The sequence below is a fragment of the Nelumbo lutea genome, chromosome 6 (assembly GCF_056320005.1).
Source record: "Nelumbo lutea isolate HS-2025 chromosome 6, American lotus-T2T, whole genome shotgun sequence".
NCBI lineage: Eukaryota > Viridiplantae > Streptophyta > Magnoliopsida > Proteales > Nelumbonaceae > Nelumbo > Nelumbo lutea.
Genome location: NC_142689.1, coordinates 16808901 through 16824233, shown reverse-complemented (window position 1 = coordinate 16824233; position 15333 = coordinate 16808901). Strand labels below are relative to the sequence as shown.

The following is a 15333-nucleotide window of genomic DNA, read 5'->3' as shown; positions in this document are numbered from 1 at the left end:
ACTCAACATTCAGATTTCAGATCAACATTCCTTACATTCAGACTTTATAATCAAGAAAAGTTCACCAACTCTAATACACCTCTAAAAAAGTAAATATTACAATTCCAGATTCATTTAGATGTCAAACTTCAATGCAAAGAACAAACATTCTCCTATAAAAAAAACTAATTCCCTATTTGATATCACTTATTTTAAGCACTTATTCAAATAAGTACTTAAAATAAGTGGTGGGACTATAATAAGTGGAAAATAAATATTTATTCATGCTTGGCAAAAAACACAAAACCCAAATTAAGTGCTTAAAAATTTAGCAAACTTAGGCCATCTTATTTCAAGCTTTTAGTGAATAAGTGTTTTTGTGGGACAAAACTATCCTCAAAACATTTTGAAAATTCTATCATTTGCCCCTCTACTTAGAGGAGACAATAGCAAATTAGAAACCATTCTACATGAACTAGCAATGGCGACAGTGAACTTGCAATCAGAAGGGCTTTCATGCTCTAGGTATATGAAATCCCCCTATTTTTTCCCCATTTTGGTCAATCTTCTCTAGTTGGGTGTTTGCGCCATTTTCCCCTAAGGTTCAGTTTGGGAGAAGTACAAATGCAAATATGTACAGCACAAATACATACAAAATACAAGGTTTTGCACTCTACATATTTGTATTTGTATTCCTTCCAAATTGAACCTAAATATGCATGAAAGAGGCAAAAACAGTGGCCTCTTGGTTGGTAAGTTCAAACTCGCTTTCTTTTATTTTTCCTATCTAAGTACAAAGGACAACTATGAAAGAGGCAAAATCAGTTGTCTAGACGGTTCTCAGGCCAAACGGTCCTACTCTCCAGGTCAACTGGGAGTTCTCGATGTGAAATAAAGGACAACTATGAAGTAGAACTCATAACTATCACTGTATGATCGTATTAATTCTTTTATATGAGATGCTTTGCTGAAACAATAAAAAATGAACACATGATGATCTCTTTTAAGTTTTTATGTGATTTTCAAGACTTGGGTACTTATAATTGCAAGTTTTTTATTAAAAAACCATTATTTTTTTTTTAATAAAGCAAATAGCAATGTTGCAATTCCAACCCTTGCGAAGCAGGGGACCCTCTGCTAGTGAGTTTTTATATGAAATGGGCCCCTTCCTTGTGGAGGGAGATTCAGGTTCGAATTAGCCCTTTGCCAAAATCTATTTCTACTAGAAAAAAAAAAAAAAAAAAAGAAAAGAAATGGGCCCCTCCCAACAAAGGAGGAGGAAATCAGATTTGATCATTATAAAACCGTCTTAACACACAAGCCCTTGCTACAAATCCTCTGAATAAAAGATACAAGTATGGAGATGTTACTAATGCAAGGCTGCAAAAGGCTGTGAAGATGATGTAATGATAGTTTTGTGAGGAATGGATCCTAACTCATGAGATTACCTATGATATTGAAACAATGTTAGGACAATTTTTGTTACAAGGAGATCCCAACTCATTTGAAATAAGTGATTTTTCACCAAACACCGTAAGCGCTTATTGATTACTAGCAATGTTTTGAATCGTCATTGAACCGAACAGTCGGACTGTTCGGCCCAGAAACCGTTCAAGCAACCGGTTTCTATTTCACCCCTGATCTGTTCTTGGGTAAAAAACCGTTGATCCAGGTGGTTGAACCATCAATTCGTTTGACCCGGACAACAGTTCGTGGTTTAAGAAATTACAAAGAGAGGAGAAACTCTGACTCTCTGAGTCTGAGATCTAATATCCATAGAGAAAAGAAGAAGAAGAAGAAGAAGAAGTTGCAGATTTTTCTCAAATCTCAGAAAAAAAAAAATGAAAAATCAATCTCAGATCTGAGATCCAAGAACTTGTATCTCAGATATGTCATCCACGCTAGTACGTCGTTGCCATCTCATCATCGCCGTCGCCGGTGAACATCAAATGATTCTCCTCTTCCTTCTTCTTCCCTCTTTCCCTCTTTCTTCCTTCATTTTTTTTCCCCCTTTTTCCTTTTTTTTTTTTTTTCCTTTCTCCTTCTTTCTTTCTTTCCTTCTTTTCTTCTATCTAAGCCGACAAAACTCTCTTCTCTATTTCTTTTTTCTCATATATAAGTATATATAACTACTTGCTAGTTTGCCCTAATGCAAAACTGTCTGAACCATTCAACCTAGAAGGTCGAAACCGCTGACCCAAAAATTGGTAGCTAAAACGGTTCGTTTTCGAATCATTTTTTTAAAAGCTTTATTATTAGGGTAATCACTTATTTTTATTTTTAAATACTTATACATCCAATAAGTCAAATAATCACTCTGTGCGGCCTCTGTGCGGCCAAAACATGCTGTGAAGTCGGTGTGAGTTGCTCTCCGGACTCTAAACCCCACATCTCATAAAAAATTGGGATCCATCAGGCCATCATGGCCGCGATGTATGGATACAAATCATGTTGGAACATGTTGGAATAATTTGTGGTTGTGAGCAGAAATAGCTGGAGAAAGAGAAGCAGAGAGAAAGAAAGACAGAAGACACGGAAGAGCGAGCGCGAGAGAGACCTTGAGTATCGCAGAGGAAGAGGCGGCAAAGGCTTCTTCAGTTCTTCTCCTTTTCAGGTATCTTTTCTCTTTGATTCTCGTTATATAGTTTGTTCGTAAAAGGCATTGGTTTTGTTTGATTCTCTTGTCGCATTTCAAGATCCATTAAAAATGTGAAACCCTCTCTCCATCTCGATGAAGTTTGTAGATTCCAAGCTTTTAAAGGGAATGTGCAAGGTTTCCCATTGTCAGGTTCGTTTATTTATTTATTTTTCATTTAAAAAAATAGTCGAAATAATTCATTGATAATACTGAAAATAGTTTGCAAATCCACACCTTGTAAACATATATCCACACATTGATCTCTTTTATACTTACAAGCCATATAAGTTAGAGAATGAGCTATAGTTTCTTTCATTAAGACCTATGTGTCTGTTCATCTTCTTCTCCTCGATCTTTTTTTCCCCTGATGTAGCTCAAACGTAGCACGTAGAGATGCTAAATCATCTAATGAAAATTACACGCTTTTCCTGGAAATTATTTTATTGCATAAATTGTTTTGTCTATGAATTTATGGCTGGAAATGATACTTTTTGGTATTTACACCACTCAAAAGTCGAATCTGGGAGTTGGATTTCGAGCTTCAGTCTTGATATCCGGATCTCAAAACCCTCTTTTTGTTTTTAATTTTCAGATGCTTTGTGATATTTAACTATTGAGCTGATTTTCTCCACTTGTCTGCATTTTGCCTCATAAATTGTTTTATTGTATTGGATTTATTCCAATTTATCGCTATTGCTTTTCACTTAATTTCGTTATTTCTTGGAACATTTCTATCATTATAAAGGTAGTTCATTCAATCTTTTCACTTTCAGAAGCTTCAAAAAAAAAAAATCCACTTTCGGTCAGTTTTGGTTAGGGAAACCAAAACGACAAAACTTCATATACTAAGACAGTGGTAGTTATTGATATAAGCCGTTGGGTCTGTTATGATCAGGTTTTTTACAGTGTTTGCCAGTTTGGACTACAATAAATTACGGAGATTGAGAAATTGGTAGATAGGGATGTTAAGGTTGGCAAATCCCTAGGATTATTTTTCTTAGGAGGAGAGGCTCTTGTTAGGAGAGCTTTTGAAAAGTTCAAGAGGAGCAAAAGGGAAGAAAAATTGAAGAAATTTGTTGCTGAAGGAGGGGAAGTTTGGAACGAGGAGGGTGGGCAGGAGGAGTTTTCTGAGGGGAGGAGTGAAGTTGAAGTTGAGTAGGGGGTGGGGCCGCGAAGCTTGATTTTGGGGAAGATTGTGTTAGCGTGTTGTTTGTCCAATGTAGTGATTTTTTTTGTTGTTGAAAGGGGAGTGGGTGTCACGTATGCAGGTGTCTGTTCTTTGAGGCTGGTGTTTTGTTGGTGTATTCTCTGCACCTTATTGGTGATTGTATGTTGCTTTCTTTTCATTTTCACCATAAAAAAATTACTGGGACTGTGCTTGATCCGTTTAATAGAGAGTGTGGGGTGGGGCTTCAATTTAATTTGGTGAAGGGCAGATGGCTACCTAACTGTACCTTTGTATAGTAAGTGCTAAGTAGCCTTGAATGGAACAAGGAAGGCCCATTAGCCATTAGCTTTATGTAGGCATACCTAGTTACCCCTGTTTTATATTTTTGCACTGGGTTTTTGACTTTTGATCCAATGTGGGAAGCTCTCATTAAGGCTGTTTTTTTATCAGAAAAAAGTTTTATATTAATGGATTAAAAAGGTAATTAATATAACGTGATCATAAGAAATTTATTCCTTATGCTCAAAACCCCATTACAAACCAGCCCAAAACAACTGTTTCCTTGTTACACCCTGTTTAGCTAGAGAGTCCTTCTGACCCACTTAAACTCAGCCCCTATGTCTTTTGCAATCTCAGCCACTTCGTGTTTGGTTTGAAAGAAAAGGCTGGGACCCCTACATCCCTATATTTCAACATGTGTAACTTATTATTATCCATTCTATATGCTAATGGGAATAAGGCTCTCTTTCTACGTTTTCTATGTTCTTATAAAATGTCTCTGTCCTTGTATTTCTGGTCTAAGTTTACTGTTTCCCGTCTAGTCACGGACCTGTCTGTTTTCCCATGTAAACCAACCAAACTTCAAATGAAGTCCTATCTGAACTATTCAGGGGCAGCCTAGAGCAGAAGATATTTTCCCTCTTTCCACACTATCTGGATCAATTTTTAATTTTCTTAGTCTTTTTCCCACAGACCCATGAAATGGCACGTTTAAGATAAGGTTGGATATGTTTTTTGTTGAACAAAAAAAAGGATATGTTTTCACAAGTCTCCTCTGATCAGAGAAAAAAAAATTCAAAAATTGCATTTCTCTGAGCAAATAAACCTTTATATAAACAAAAATTAAAGTTTAACACAACTCCGGAGGCTTATTCCTCCAAATAGATACAGAAAAAAAAATGGCATTCTTAATCTTCTGAACCACAATCACCAGCTCAATTACTGCCCCTTTTAATATTTTATTAAACGAATTTTTTTCAAAACAAGACAAAATCAAACCTAATTTTGTCTAAAAGTCAAGGATTGCGTGAAACTTGTCGTTAATAACATTCCATCTTTGTTAGGTGTTATGTTATACTGTCATAAACAGTGATTCGGAGAATTGCTGACTGAGGCTGAAGTTCCTATAAATCAATGTTACGAGAGGAGGGGGGGATCATCTGATATGGTGTCCAAAGTTTAGAAGGCCTTTACTGGACAGAGAAGTGGAGGAATGCATATATCTATTGGAGAAACTAGAGGAAGTGAAGAAATCAACTCAGACAAGGGATGAACTTTGGTGGAAAGAGTGCTCAAATGGGAAGTTCTCTGTTAAATCCTGTTACATAGCTATTCTCAGTGATGATTCAGATCCAAATCAGATAGATGGTGTTTGGGGAAATCCAGTCCCTCCAAGGGTTGAAGTGTTTGCTTGGCTCATGGCAATGGACAACATATTGACTGTGGATCATCTGAAATCCAGGGGTTTTAGCATGGCTAACATGTGCTTCCTATGCAAAGAACAGGAGGAAACTGTTGGATATCTATTCCTCTCATGTAAGGTTGCTGGGTTTTTGTGGGAAATCTTCACTACTTTGTTTGTGACTTTGTGTTACCAAACTTTCAGACAGAATCTGCTGCAGAAATTTTGTCTTCATGACCGAAGTTAAGAGGAAGCAAGAAAGCAAGGTTGCTATTGGAGGTGTATCCCACTCGCAATCTGCTGGAATATATGGAAGGAAAGGAATAGAAGAATTTTTGAAGACGAATGTTAAAATCTGGACAAGATTGTGGCAGCTGTTAGCAACTTGGTTGCAGACCGGGTTCTGGTATCTCCAGAATTTAAGCAAATTTCTAGAGAGGATTTAGGGGACAAATTGGGAGGTGTCTTGGGGTTTCAACTTTCAACTTTGTAAATTGGATGGCTTATTTTAATTCTGCTTCCTAGCAGTTTTCTTCTGTTGTTTTGTATGTGGGTGTTGCCTTGTCACCATAAAAAAGATTAAATTGATTAAATGGTTTAAAAGGCTGAATACCTACATGCCCAGTACTAATATTTGGTATCAGTGCTCATCCTCAAATCACATGTTCTATTTGTTTTTTGGTAAAGCTCAAATGGCATGTTCAAATGAGGGAAGAAGTCTACGAGCAAGGAGAGGTATTCCAAGCAAAGTAAAAGCCTTGTCTATGGTCTTAAAGGTTAAATGGGTGTTTTGTTTGTGGCCTTCTATCAGCATTTATGGGGTACTAAAAGGCTTACCTATGATTATAGTAATGACACTGTAGAGAATTCAAGTCTTCATTTGCCCTGTGAATCATCTATCTAACCTGGTTTCCTTGAAAATGACCAAATGGTCTGTTTGGTTTCAGAGAAAGAATGGGATGCAAAAGGAAATTTTGTTTTCTCATTATGCCATCTTGTGTTTGGTTGCTGAGACCAGTTATCTGAGAATATTTGTTTTCCAATGTTTGATTGTTGAGAAAATTTTGCAGGATACCTGATTTCATTCCATTTTGATAAATTGATATGTTGTCCGACCCCACAATACAAACCTGACGTTTTATAAGATGACATGGCATAGTAATGACCAAAAGTTGCCATGTGGCAAACATATTACTGTGCCCAAACAAGCGAGAACGATCATTGGATTGAAATTCAAGATCCAAATGAGTTACAGTCTGGGGTTCTAAACCGTTGATACAGTTCATTGGAGTCCTACTTTTTTGCATACCTCAGGAATCAATCTACAATTAGCTTTCACCCTCAAACTTGCATCTATGAATGTGTTAATCCATGATTGAATAAGGTTGTATATGTTTCCATCTTTTATTGTATATTCTCAGTCATGAGACCTCTATATTTTCAATGTTTAGGTTATTCTAGAGTCTTCTTAATGGCCGCAATATACAGCCTCTTTATCATCAACAAATCTGGGGGATTAATCTTCTACAAGGTATTCTTCTTTCCTTTATTGATTCATAAGTTATTTATTTATGGATTGCACTTTTGGAACATTTTGAAAGAATTCCCTTGTTCTTATATATTTTTGGTAAGTAATTCTGTGTTCTAATATGGTTTTTACATTTTAGGATTACGGATCAGCAGGGCGAATGGATACAAATGATAGCCTGCGGTTGGCAAGTTTATGGCATTCAATGCATGCGATCTCTCAACAATTGTCGCCCACTATGGGTTGTTCTGGGATTGAACTCCTCGAAGCTGACACATTTGATCTTCATTGCTTCCAGTCACTTACTGGTAATTCCAAATAGTATTTGCTTAGGCATGTTCATTGTTGAGTAATTTACAGTTTCATTATCTTGATAAATTCTGTTACTGCGGCTTGCTCAACACAATATTTTAATTTGTATATTTGGATAATTCTCACATGTGAGATTTGATCATAACTCAATATGAGAATTCGAAATGGATATACTGTATTATTGATCTCTTCTTTGTACAGACATTAATGCATTGGCTAAGTTCTTGTGTATGTGGCTTGTTACAGTTTTTTTTCTTGGTAAATGCTTATTACTAATCAATATAAAAAACTGAGATGGACTTTATGGTTTAGACTTGTTCAGTATTGCATTTCAATTAAGATATTTGTTGCATTTTTTCTCATGAGGCTTGATAATAACACAGTACTAGAAACCAAATGCAATTTGTAGTTTTGGGCAACATGCTCTATAATGTGTTAGTTTCTGGTTTGTGTAATAATGGAGTCCAGTGACTCCAGCCTAGTACGTATAGTAAAAGTCTTATGCACGTGCTAAAACAGTTGTTGTGAACCAAAACCAAGTTGACATAGACTAAACAGTTGTCCATGCTAATCAAGCTAGGTTGGTGGCAGGGGTTTCAACAATTCACAAGCAACAGTTTTTTTTTTTTTTCAATATCAATAACCACAAATGTTTTTTATTAGTGAGAGCAATTAGAAGTACAGTGAATATAGGTACAGAACAAAGACAATGAGAGATAAAACCTTTTATCTCTTCCCATGGTATTTTCTCTCCCTTACAACTATGCCAGAACAAAGTTTCTCTCCCCTTTGTTTAGCTAGAGCATCTGCTACAGAGTTAGCACCCAGCTTAACCCAACTGTAATTTACTTCCATGTCTCTAATTAGCCACCTGATTTTCTTCCTTTCATTGTCGTAGATCCATATCTCCATCTCCTCATTTTGTATCCAGTTGACAGCCAATTTTGAATCTCCCTCAACAATTAGTTCACTAATGTTCATTGTCCTTGCCCTTTATATGCCTTCCAGCATTGCCATTACTTCTGCTCTAAGAGAATCTCCCTTCCCAATCGTCTTGAATATAAAGCAATTGTCTAGCCACCTTCCAAAACATTATTTTACATTGAAATTATTGCTTCCACCTTCCACCATATAAATCTAAAGGGAGAGTTGGATTCTCCTATGCTCTAAAAGAAACAATCTTGATAACAAGCTTTTTTTTTTTTTTTTTTTTAATCAAAAGATGCCTTCAATGCAAGAAGTGTTGCTTGATGATATTATCTTAAGACATGCCATCCATCCTCCTATTATTCTAAGCTTCCTCCCCAAATATCTATTCAACCATATCTAGAATTTGGCATCTTCCATTGGATAAATTGGATATCCAATCTGCTAACTTTGGCATAACAAGTCTCCAAAAATATGTTCACATATTTTCCATTACCTCATGAACACTACTTCTCTGCAGTTAGCTGCTTGTGCCACCCTTTGTTTGGCTTGCATTACATTTCCGACATCAAATGACATTATGGTGTCATTGTATGAAGTTGCCGCATCAGTAGTTTAGATGAAAGAGGCAAAAAATCTTACTTGCTAATGCTGGTTTTGCCCATGTTAATAAACAGAACAGCCACCTTAAAGTGTTGTGCTTGGGCAAATGTCAAATTGCCATTATTTATCAAAAAAAAATGTCAAATTGCCATTTTTTACAACTTAGGATGTGCTTGGGGCCCATTCAGGAACCAACAGCTTTGCTTTGATTCCTCCTCTAACATGGTGCATTTTTTGATAGTTCCCTCTAACATGATGCATTAAAAAGTGAACCACCATAGCTCCTTATTAGTTGTCAGTTTTCACCTCACAATTGCACCATAATTTCTAAAATATACAAATCCAAACACAATGTCGTCTTCTCTTAATGTCAGCATTTTCTTTGCCAAAGATGTTTCTACTGGAAATATTAACAAAATGTTTATGGCGTTGCATCACCAATTAAGGCAAAACCATCATCATCCATGCCTTGTTCCAACTATATGGGGTCAGCTACATCAATCCTGTTTCACCATTCTGTTCTGTTCAGTGCCATGTCCATTTTTTAATTAAGAATGCTTTATATCATTTGTTACTACTTCAATGCATGTCCTAATTAAGGCAAAATGGCTATGCTAATAAACATTTTGATGCCAAACACCATCTTATTTGCCTGACATATATAAGATTTAAACCAGTCATCTTGAAAATCATTATTTCTTACTCTCTTTTTGGATTCTTTACCACAATGTCAACCACAGAACTAAAACTACCCTCATCAAACATTCCGAATTCTAACACATTCTCTGAAACGTTATCCTCATTACCAGCATTAAGCTTCACTGTCATTAGTTACCAAATGCACTATTATTATGTTTAGAAAAGTTCGTCTTCATCCCATCCTTATGGGAGCCATGTTGTGCCTTTCTGGTTGTAATTGAAATCATCTTCACCAATAGGAGACTTCATTACAAAATCTTTATCTTCCCTTGTCAATCCAAACTCCACATTACTATAATTCCTCTGTTGCTCATCATCGTCATAATGTCATCATCATTGTCCAGGTGATTAACTCTTCACTAAAATCACCTCTGGAGCATAGAAAGATTGAAGCAATAGATGGGAAGGTTATTTTTTGACCAGGAAGGAAAGACCATTTCAAAATTGTTCTAGAAATTAATTTTAACTGAAGAAATAGTTGGCTAGCCACGAGGGTGGGGTTCCATACCCACACTCAAGCTCTAGTGTGTGTGGTTTCATACCCACACCTAGTTGTTTCTAATTTCTTTTATTAGTAGTTTCTAATTTCTTTTATTAGAAGTTTCTAATTTCTTTTAAGTTGGGTCAGCTGGCCTTATTGTTTATAATTTTTGTTTATTTCCTATTCTTGTAAGGAACCTAAAGCTATAAATAAATAAGTGTATGGGGTGGCAGATCATTCACCACCGAACCCCTTTTTTCTTTTCTCCTCTCTTCACTCTTCTTCTCTCTCTCTCTCTCTCTCTCTCTCTCTCTCTCTCTCTCTCTTTCTTCTCTTAACCTGTATTTACTTCTCTAATACAGTAAACGGTTCTTCTTCTTTCTAGTTTAACTGCTATATATAGAAGATTTCTAATCAGCAGAAATACTCACTGATAAAAAATGTGTAATAAGTACTCCATTTTGTTGAATTTAACACTAAACCCATAGAAAACATATTTAAATGACTATCTTTGTCTCTTAATATTTTGTAGAAAAAGATGGCATTCAATGTGTATATTAGCTGTCCATTTAGCAATGGGATAAAGAAAAATGTCACCTAGAAGTGTCAAGAATCCACAGGGTGTTAAGAGCCCAAGGTGTGTCCAACATCCATTCAGAAGACTCATGCAACAATGCTAATCGGTTGTTGTATTATCGTTCGACTTTGATAATTACCAACTGATTGTACCATGCCCAAAATGATTTCACTGTGCTATTCAATGTTATCAAAGCATCAACTGAGGGTCATACTCTGATGTAGCCATTTCTGGCCACGTACCAATGTTTTGTAATGTAAAAATTTTTTGGCTAAGTACCTCGCTATTTGACCCGGTGGGGATGTGCCTTGGTGATGAGCTACTTGGTGGCGAATTGCTTGGTGGCGAACTGCTTGGTGGAGAACTGCTTGGTGGCGAGCTCCCTGGTGGCGAACTGCTTGGTGGCGAACTGCCTGGTGGCAAACTGCCTAGTGGCAAACTGCCTGGTGGAGAGTTACCTGGTGGCGAACTCCCTACTAGGCGGCCTGTGACTTAGAGAATGGTGGAGCTCCCTGGTGCAGCGCAACCTGACTGCCCTTTGCATGAGGTGGTCTTCTTTCCTTTGTAGGCAGTGGAAGCTGAGGGACCTGCGAGAACTCCATCTTTTCCTCCTCTTTGTAAGCGGCGGGAGCAGAGGGACCTGCAAGAACTGAATCAGAGGACCCGGGGGTATTTTCCCGGTGGGGGCTCTCCGACGCTTAAGTTAGCACTCTGATTGTAGAGAGCTTTGAAGATGATATTGGAGAAACGAGAGAGCTAGAGAGCAGGGATTACCTCCATTTTTTTCCCATCCTCCTCCCCTTTGGGGGGTGAGGTCTTTATATACCGGAGTCCTCGCGGGTTAGGTGGGTGAAAAGCCTCCAAACAGTAAGACTCGTCACATCCCGTAAGAACCGGGGTACAGTGATGAATTCCTCGAGGTCGTCAGGCTGGCGTTTGTATCAGGCGGCTAGGTCGACGCCTGGGCTAGGTTGTTAGGACGGCGCCTGCGTCAGTCGGCGGGTCGGTGTCTGGGCCAGGTTGTCAGGTCGGCGAGTCAGTGTTTGGGCCAGGTCGTCAGGTCAGCGCCCGTGTCAGTTGGCGGGTTGGTGTCTAGGTCAGGTCGTCTGGCAGGAGATCTTCTTGCGATATGTCAAACTACTCCTGTACCGAGCTACCCTACAAGTGGCGAGCTGCCTATGCAATGCCGAGTTGTCTAAGTTCCCAGGCTATGAGGGTGAGTTGCCTGTGGCAAGCTGCTTATGGCGAGCTGCCTATGGGGAGCTGCCCGCGGCGAGCTGCCTGTGGCAAGCTACCTATGGCAAGCTGCCTATGGCAAGCTGCCTGTGGCAAGCTGCTTATGGCGAGTTGCCTGTGGGGAACTGCTTATGCGAGTTGCTTATGGTGAGCTGCCTGTGGCGAGCTGTCAAGAGGCCACACTTAGTTGGCATGAGGTGCCATGTGTCTAAGTTGCCAGGCTATGAGGGTGAGTTGCCTGTGGCGAGTTGCCTGTGGCAAGCTGCTTATGGCGAGCTGCCTATGGGGAGCTGCCCGCGGCGAGCTGCCTATGGCGAGCTGCCTGTGGGGAACTGCTTATGCGAGTTGCTTATGGTGAGCTGCCTGTGGCGAGCTGTCAAGAGGCCACACTTAGTTGGCATGAGGTGCCATGTGTCACAATTCCACTGGAGGGCCAAATCTGCCCTCATCAATTGCCACCCCACTCCCGAGCTGAGAGTAACTCAGCGAAGGGAGTAGATTTCTTTTGGCCCGTAAGTAGACGAGCTAGTAAGTGCTGATCCAATTCCTAGTTGGCCCGTAGGCTTTGGGAGTGACTCGTAGTCTACTCTTCTTTGACTTTTGCCCGTGCCGGAGAGGCGACCGGGTCTTAAGTAGTAATGTGGCCCGTAGGCTTTGGGAGTGACTCGTAGTCTACTCTTTTTTGACTTTGCCCGTGTCGGAGAGGCGATTGGGTCTTAAGCAGTAATGTGGCCCGTAGGCTTTGGGAGTGACTCGTAGTCTACTCTTTTTTGACTTTGCCCGTGCCGGAGAGCCGACTGGGTCTTAAGCAGTAATGTGGCCTGTAGGCTTTGGGAGTGACTCGTAGTCTACTCTTTATTGACTTTGCCCGTGCCGGAGAGGCGACCGGGTCTTAAGTAGTAATGTGGCCCGTAGGCTTTGCCTGTGAGGTGTCGAGCTATGATTGTGCTGCATCAGCTTCGTAATGCCGGTCACCCTACAAGAAGCTACTAGGAGCTCGACCTTCGGGGGCAGCACTACCAACTTTAGGTTGCCAGCTCACACGGGAGCCTTGGAAGGCTCGACTGGTAAGGACGCCTATGTAGTCGGTTGGCCGCCAACTCCCGCGGAAGCCACAAAGAGCTCATCTTTGTAGGGGGGACCTTGTAGAGAGGACTGATGAGGCATTATCTGAATTGAAAGTAAGGTTGGTAGAGCTACTTAGTCTGTTAGCTCCCTACATATTCTTTGAGTTCATAAAAGGTGTAAACTATAAAGCGATAGCTTCGATTTCTAAAAAAGTGAGGATTTAGCTTTCTAGGAGAAGAGGACTTAGCTTTTGTAAGATGAGAACTTAGCTTTTTGTAGCGTGTTCCCACAGACGATGCCAATTGATGTAACCGTTTCTGGCCACGTACCAATGTTTTGTGATGTAAAATTTTTTTGGCTAAGTACCTCGTTATTTGACTTGGTGGTGACGTGCCTTGGTGATGAGCTACTTGGTGGCGAACTACCTGGTGGAGAGTTACTTGGTGGCGAACTCCCTACTAGGCAGCCTGTGACTTAGAGAATGGTAGAGCTCCCTGGTGCAGCGCAACCCGGCTACCCTTTGCGTGAGGTGGTCTTCTTTCCTTTGTAGGCAGTGGGAGCTGAGGGACTTGCGAGAACTCCATCTTTTCCTCCTCTTTGTAGGTGGCGGGAGCAGAGGGATCTGCGAGAACTAAATCAGAGGACCCGGGGATATTTTCCCGGCGGGGGCTCTCCGACGCTTAAGTTAGCACTCTGATTGTAGAGAGCTTTGAAGATGATATTGGAGAAACGAGAGAGCTAGAGAGCAGGGATTACCTCCATTTTTTCCCCATCCTCCTCCCCTTTGGGGGGTGAGGTCTTTATATACCGGAGTCCTCGCGGGTTAGGTGGGTGAAAAGCCTCCAAACAGTAAGACTCGTCACATCCCATCAGAACCGGGGTACAATGGTGAACTCCTCGAGGTCGTCAGGCTGGCGTTTGTATCAGGCGGCCAGGTCGGCGCCTGGGCCAGGTTGTCAGGGCGGCGCCTGCGTTAGTCGGCGGGTCGGTGTCTAGGCCAGGTTGTCAGGTCGGCGGGTCAGTGTCTGGACTAGGTCGTCAGGTCAGCGCCCATGTCAGTCGGCGGGTCGATGTCTAGGCCAGGTCGTCAGGCAGGAGATCTTCCTGCGATACGTCAAACTACTCCTGTACCGAGCTACCCTACAAGTGGCGAGCTGCCTATGCAATGCTGAGTTGTCTAAGTTGCCAGGCTATGAGGGTGAACTGCCTGTGGCGAGCTGCCTATGGCGAGCTGCCTGTGGCAAGCTGCTTATGGTGAGCTGCCTGTGGCAAGCTGCTTATGGTGAGTTGCCTATGGCGAGCTGCTTATGGCGAGTTGCCTATGGCGAGCTGCCTATGGCAAGATGCCTATGGTGGCGAGCTGCTTATGGCGAGCTGCCTATGGTGGCGAGCTGCTTATGGCGAGCTGCCTATGGTGGCGAGCTGCTTATGGCGAGCTGTCAAGAGGCCACATTTAGTTGGCATGAGGTGCCATGTGTCACAATTCCACTGGAGGGCCAAATCTGCCCTCATCATACTCAATTACTCATTCCAACTATTTCACTAACTAGTCAACCGATACTCATGATGATGTGGTTCCTTGGGACGACTAAATATCAACTAACTAGTTGACCAAACCCAGCTGATGTTTTTCCCTATCCATTGCTGTTTTTTTCATTCTCATTTCTATTATTTAGTGAGTTATATTTCATTCACATCTAGTAATTGGGAGAAAGTTTGTATTCATTGCTGATACGAGTCAACTAAGTGGTTTAAAAAGCTGCAAATCTATGGTCTGAATGTGGTACCCTTGTACTATAATGTTTGGCTAGGTATTATTTTTAATGATTGTATTGGTATATATGATAAAAGTATACTGTGATCATCAATTGGTGGCTTTTAAATTGGTTCTTCTGACTATTTTGGTTATGGGGAATCAATAACTGTATTTTAAAAGTCGTCCATTTCTGTAGAATTTGATTCTGTAATCACATGCTTTCATTGTTGACAAATTTGTGAAAGGGAAACCCCACCTTTAAACTTATGAGATATATTTTATGGTAATCTCCGTACTGTTTCTTATTGCAGGAACGAAATTCTTTGTGGTTTGTGAACCTGGAACACAGCACATGGATGACCTCTTAAAAATCATCTATGAACTCTACACAGATTATGTGTTGAAAAATCCCTTCTATGAGATGGAAATGCCAATTCGGTGTGAGCTTTTTGACCTCAACCTCTCCCAGGCAATTCAGAAGGACCGTGTTGCATTGCTGGGGCGATAAGCCTTTATGTAGTGACTACCATATGGATAGTCAATCTCTGTTTATTCATGTTTTAATAATGATGGCATGATATAAACTGTTTTTTATTGGTTTGTTTAATCTTTTTGCTCGTGTTAATTTTGTGAATTGGTCAATAGCATAGTAATTCAAGGGTTTTAAAACCCTCATCCAA

At 40.3% G+C, this 15333-nt stretch overlaps 1 protein-coding gene across 4 annotated transcripts; it reads left to right on the top strand.

Annotated features, from left to right (window-relative positions):
* Positions 1 to 2265: 2265 nt before the first annotated feature.
* On the top strand, positions 2266 to 15333 carry LOC148847616 (uncharacterized). 4 transcript variants are annotated; one of them, XM_088949754.1, is made up of 5 exons: positions 2299 to 2593; positions 2717 to 2767; positions 6918 to 6997; positions 7134 to 7302; positions 14965 to 15333. In XM_088949754.1, exons 3-5 carry the CDS (start codon positions 6938 to 6940, stop codon positions 15159 to 15161), a joined length of 426 nt encoding a protein of 141 aa, XP_088805880.1. In that variant the 5' UTR covers positions 2299 to 2593; positions 2717 to 2767; positions 6918 to 6937; the 3' UTR covers positions 15162 to 15333. The 4 variants fall into 4 exon arrangements, with proteins under 4 accessions (XP_088805881.1, XP_088805880.1, XP_088805883.1 ...); XM_088949757.1 differs by having other exon boundaries at positions 2451 to 2593; positions 2724 to 2767; XM_088949756.1 differs by having other exon boundaries at positions 2453 to 2593; positions 2676 to 2767.

Bases quoted from the DNA above. Each gene is read 5' to 3' on its own strand.
- LOC148847616 (XM_088949755.1), top strand. From the start codon at position 6,938: ATGGCCGCAATATACAGCCTCTTTATCATCAACAAATCTGGGGGATTA. The intron at 6,998-7,133 runs GTATTCTTCTTT...TTTACATTTTAG, and splicing joins GGGGATTAATCTTCTACAAG to GATTACGGATCAGCAGGGCG. The intron at 7,303-14,964 runs GTAATTCCAAAT...TTCTTATTGCAG, and splicing joins TTGCTTCCAGTCACTTACTG to GAACGAAATTCTTTGTGGTT.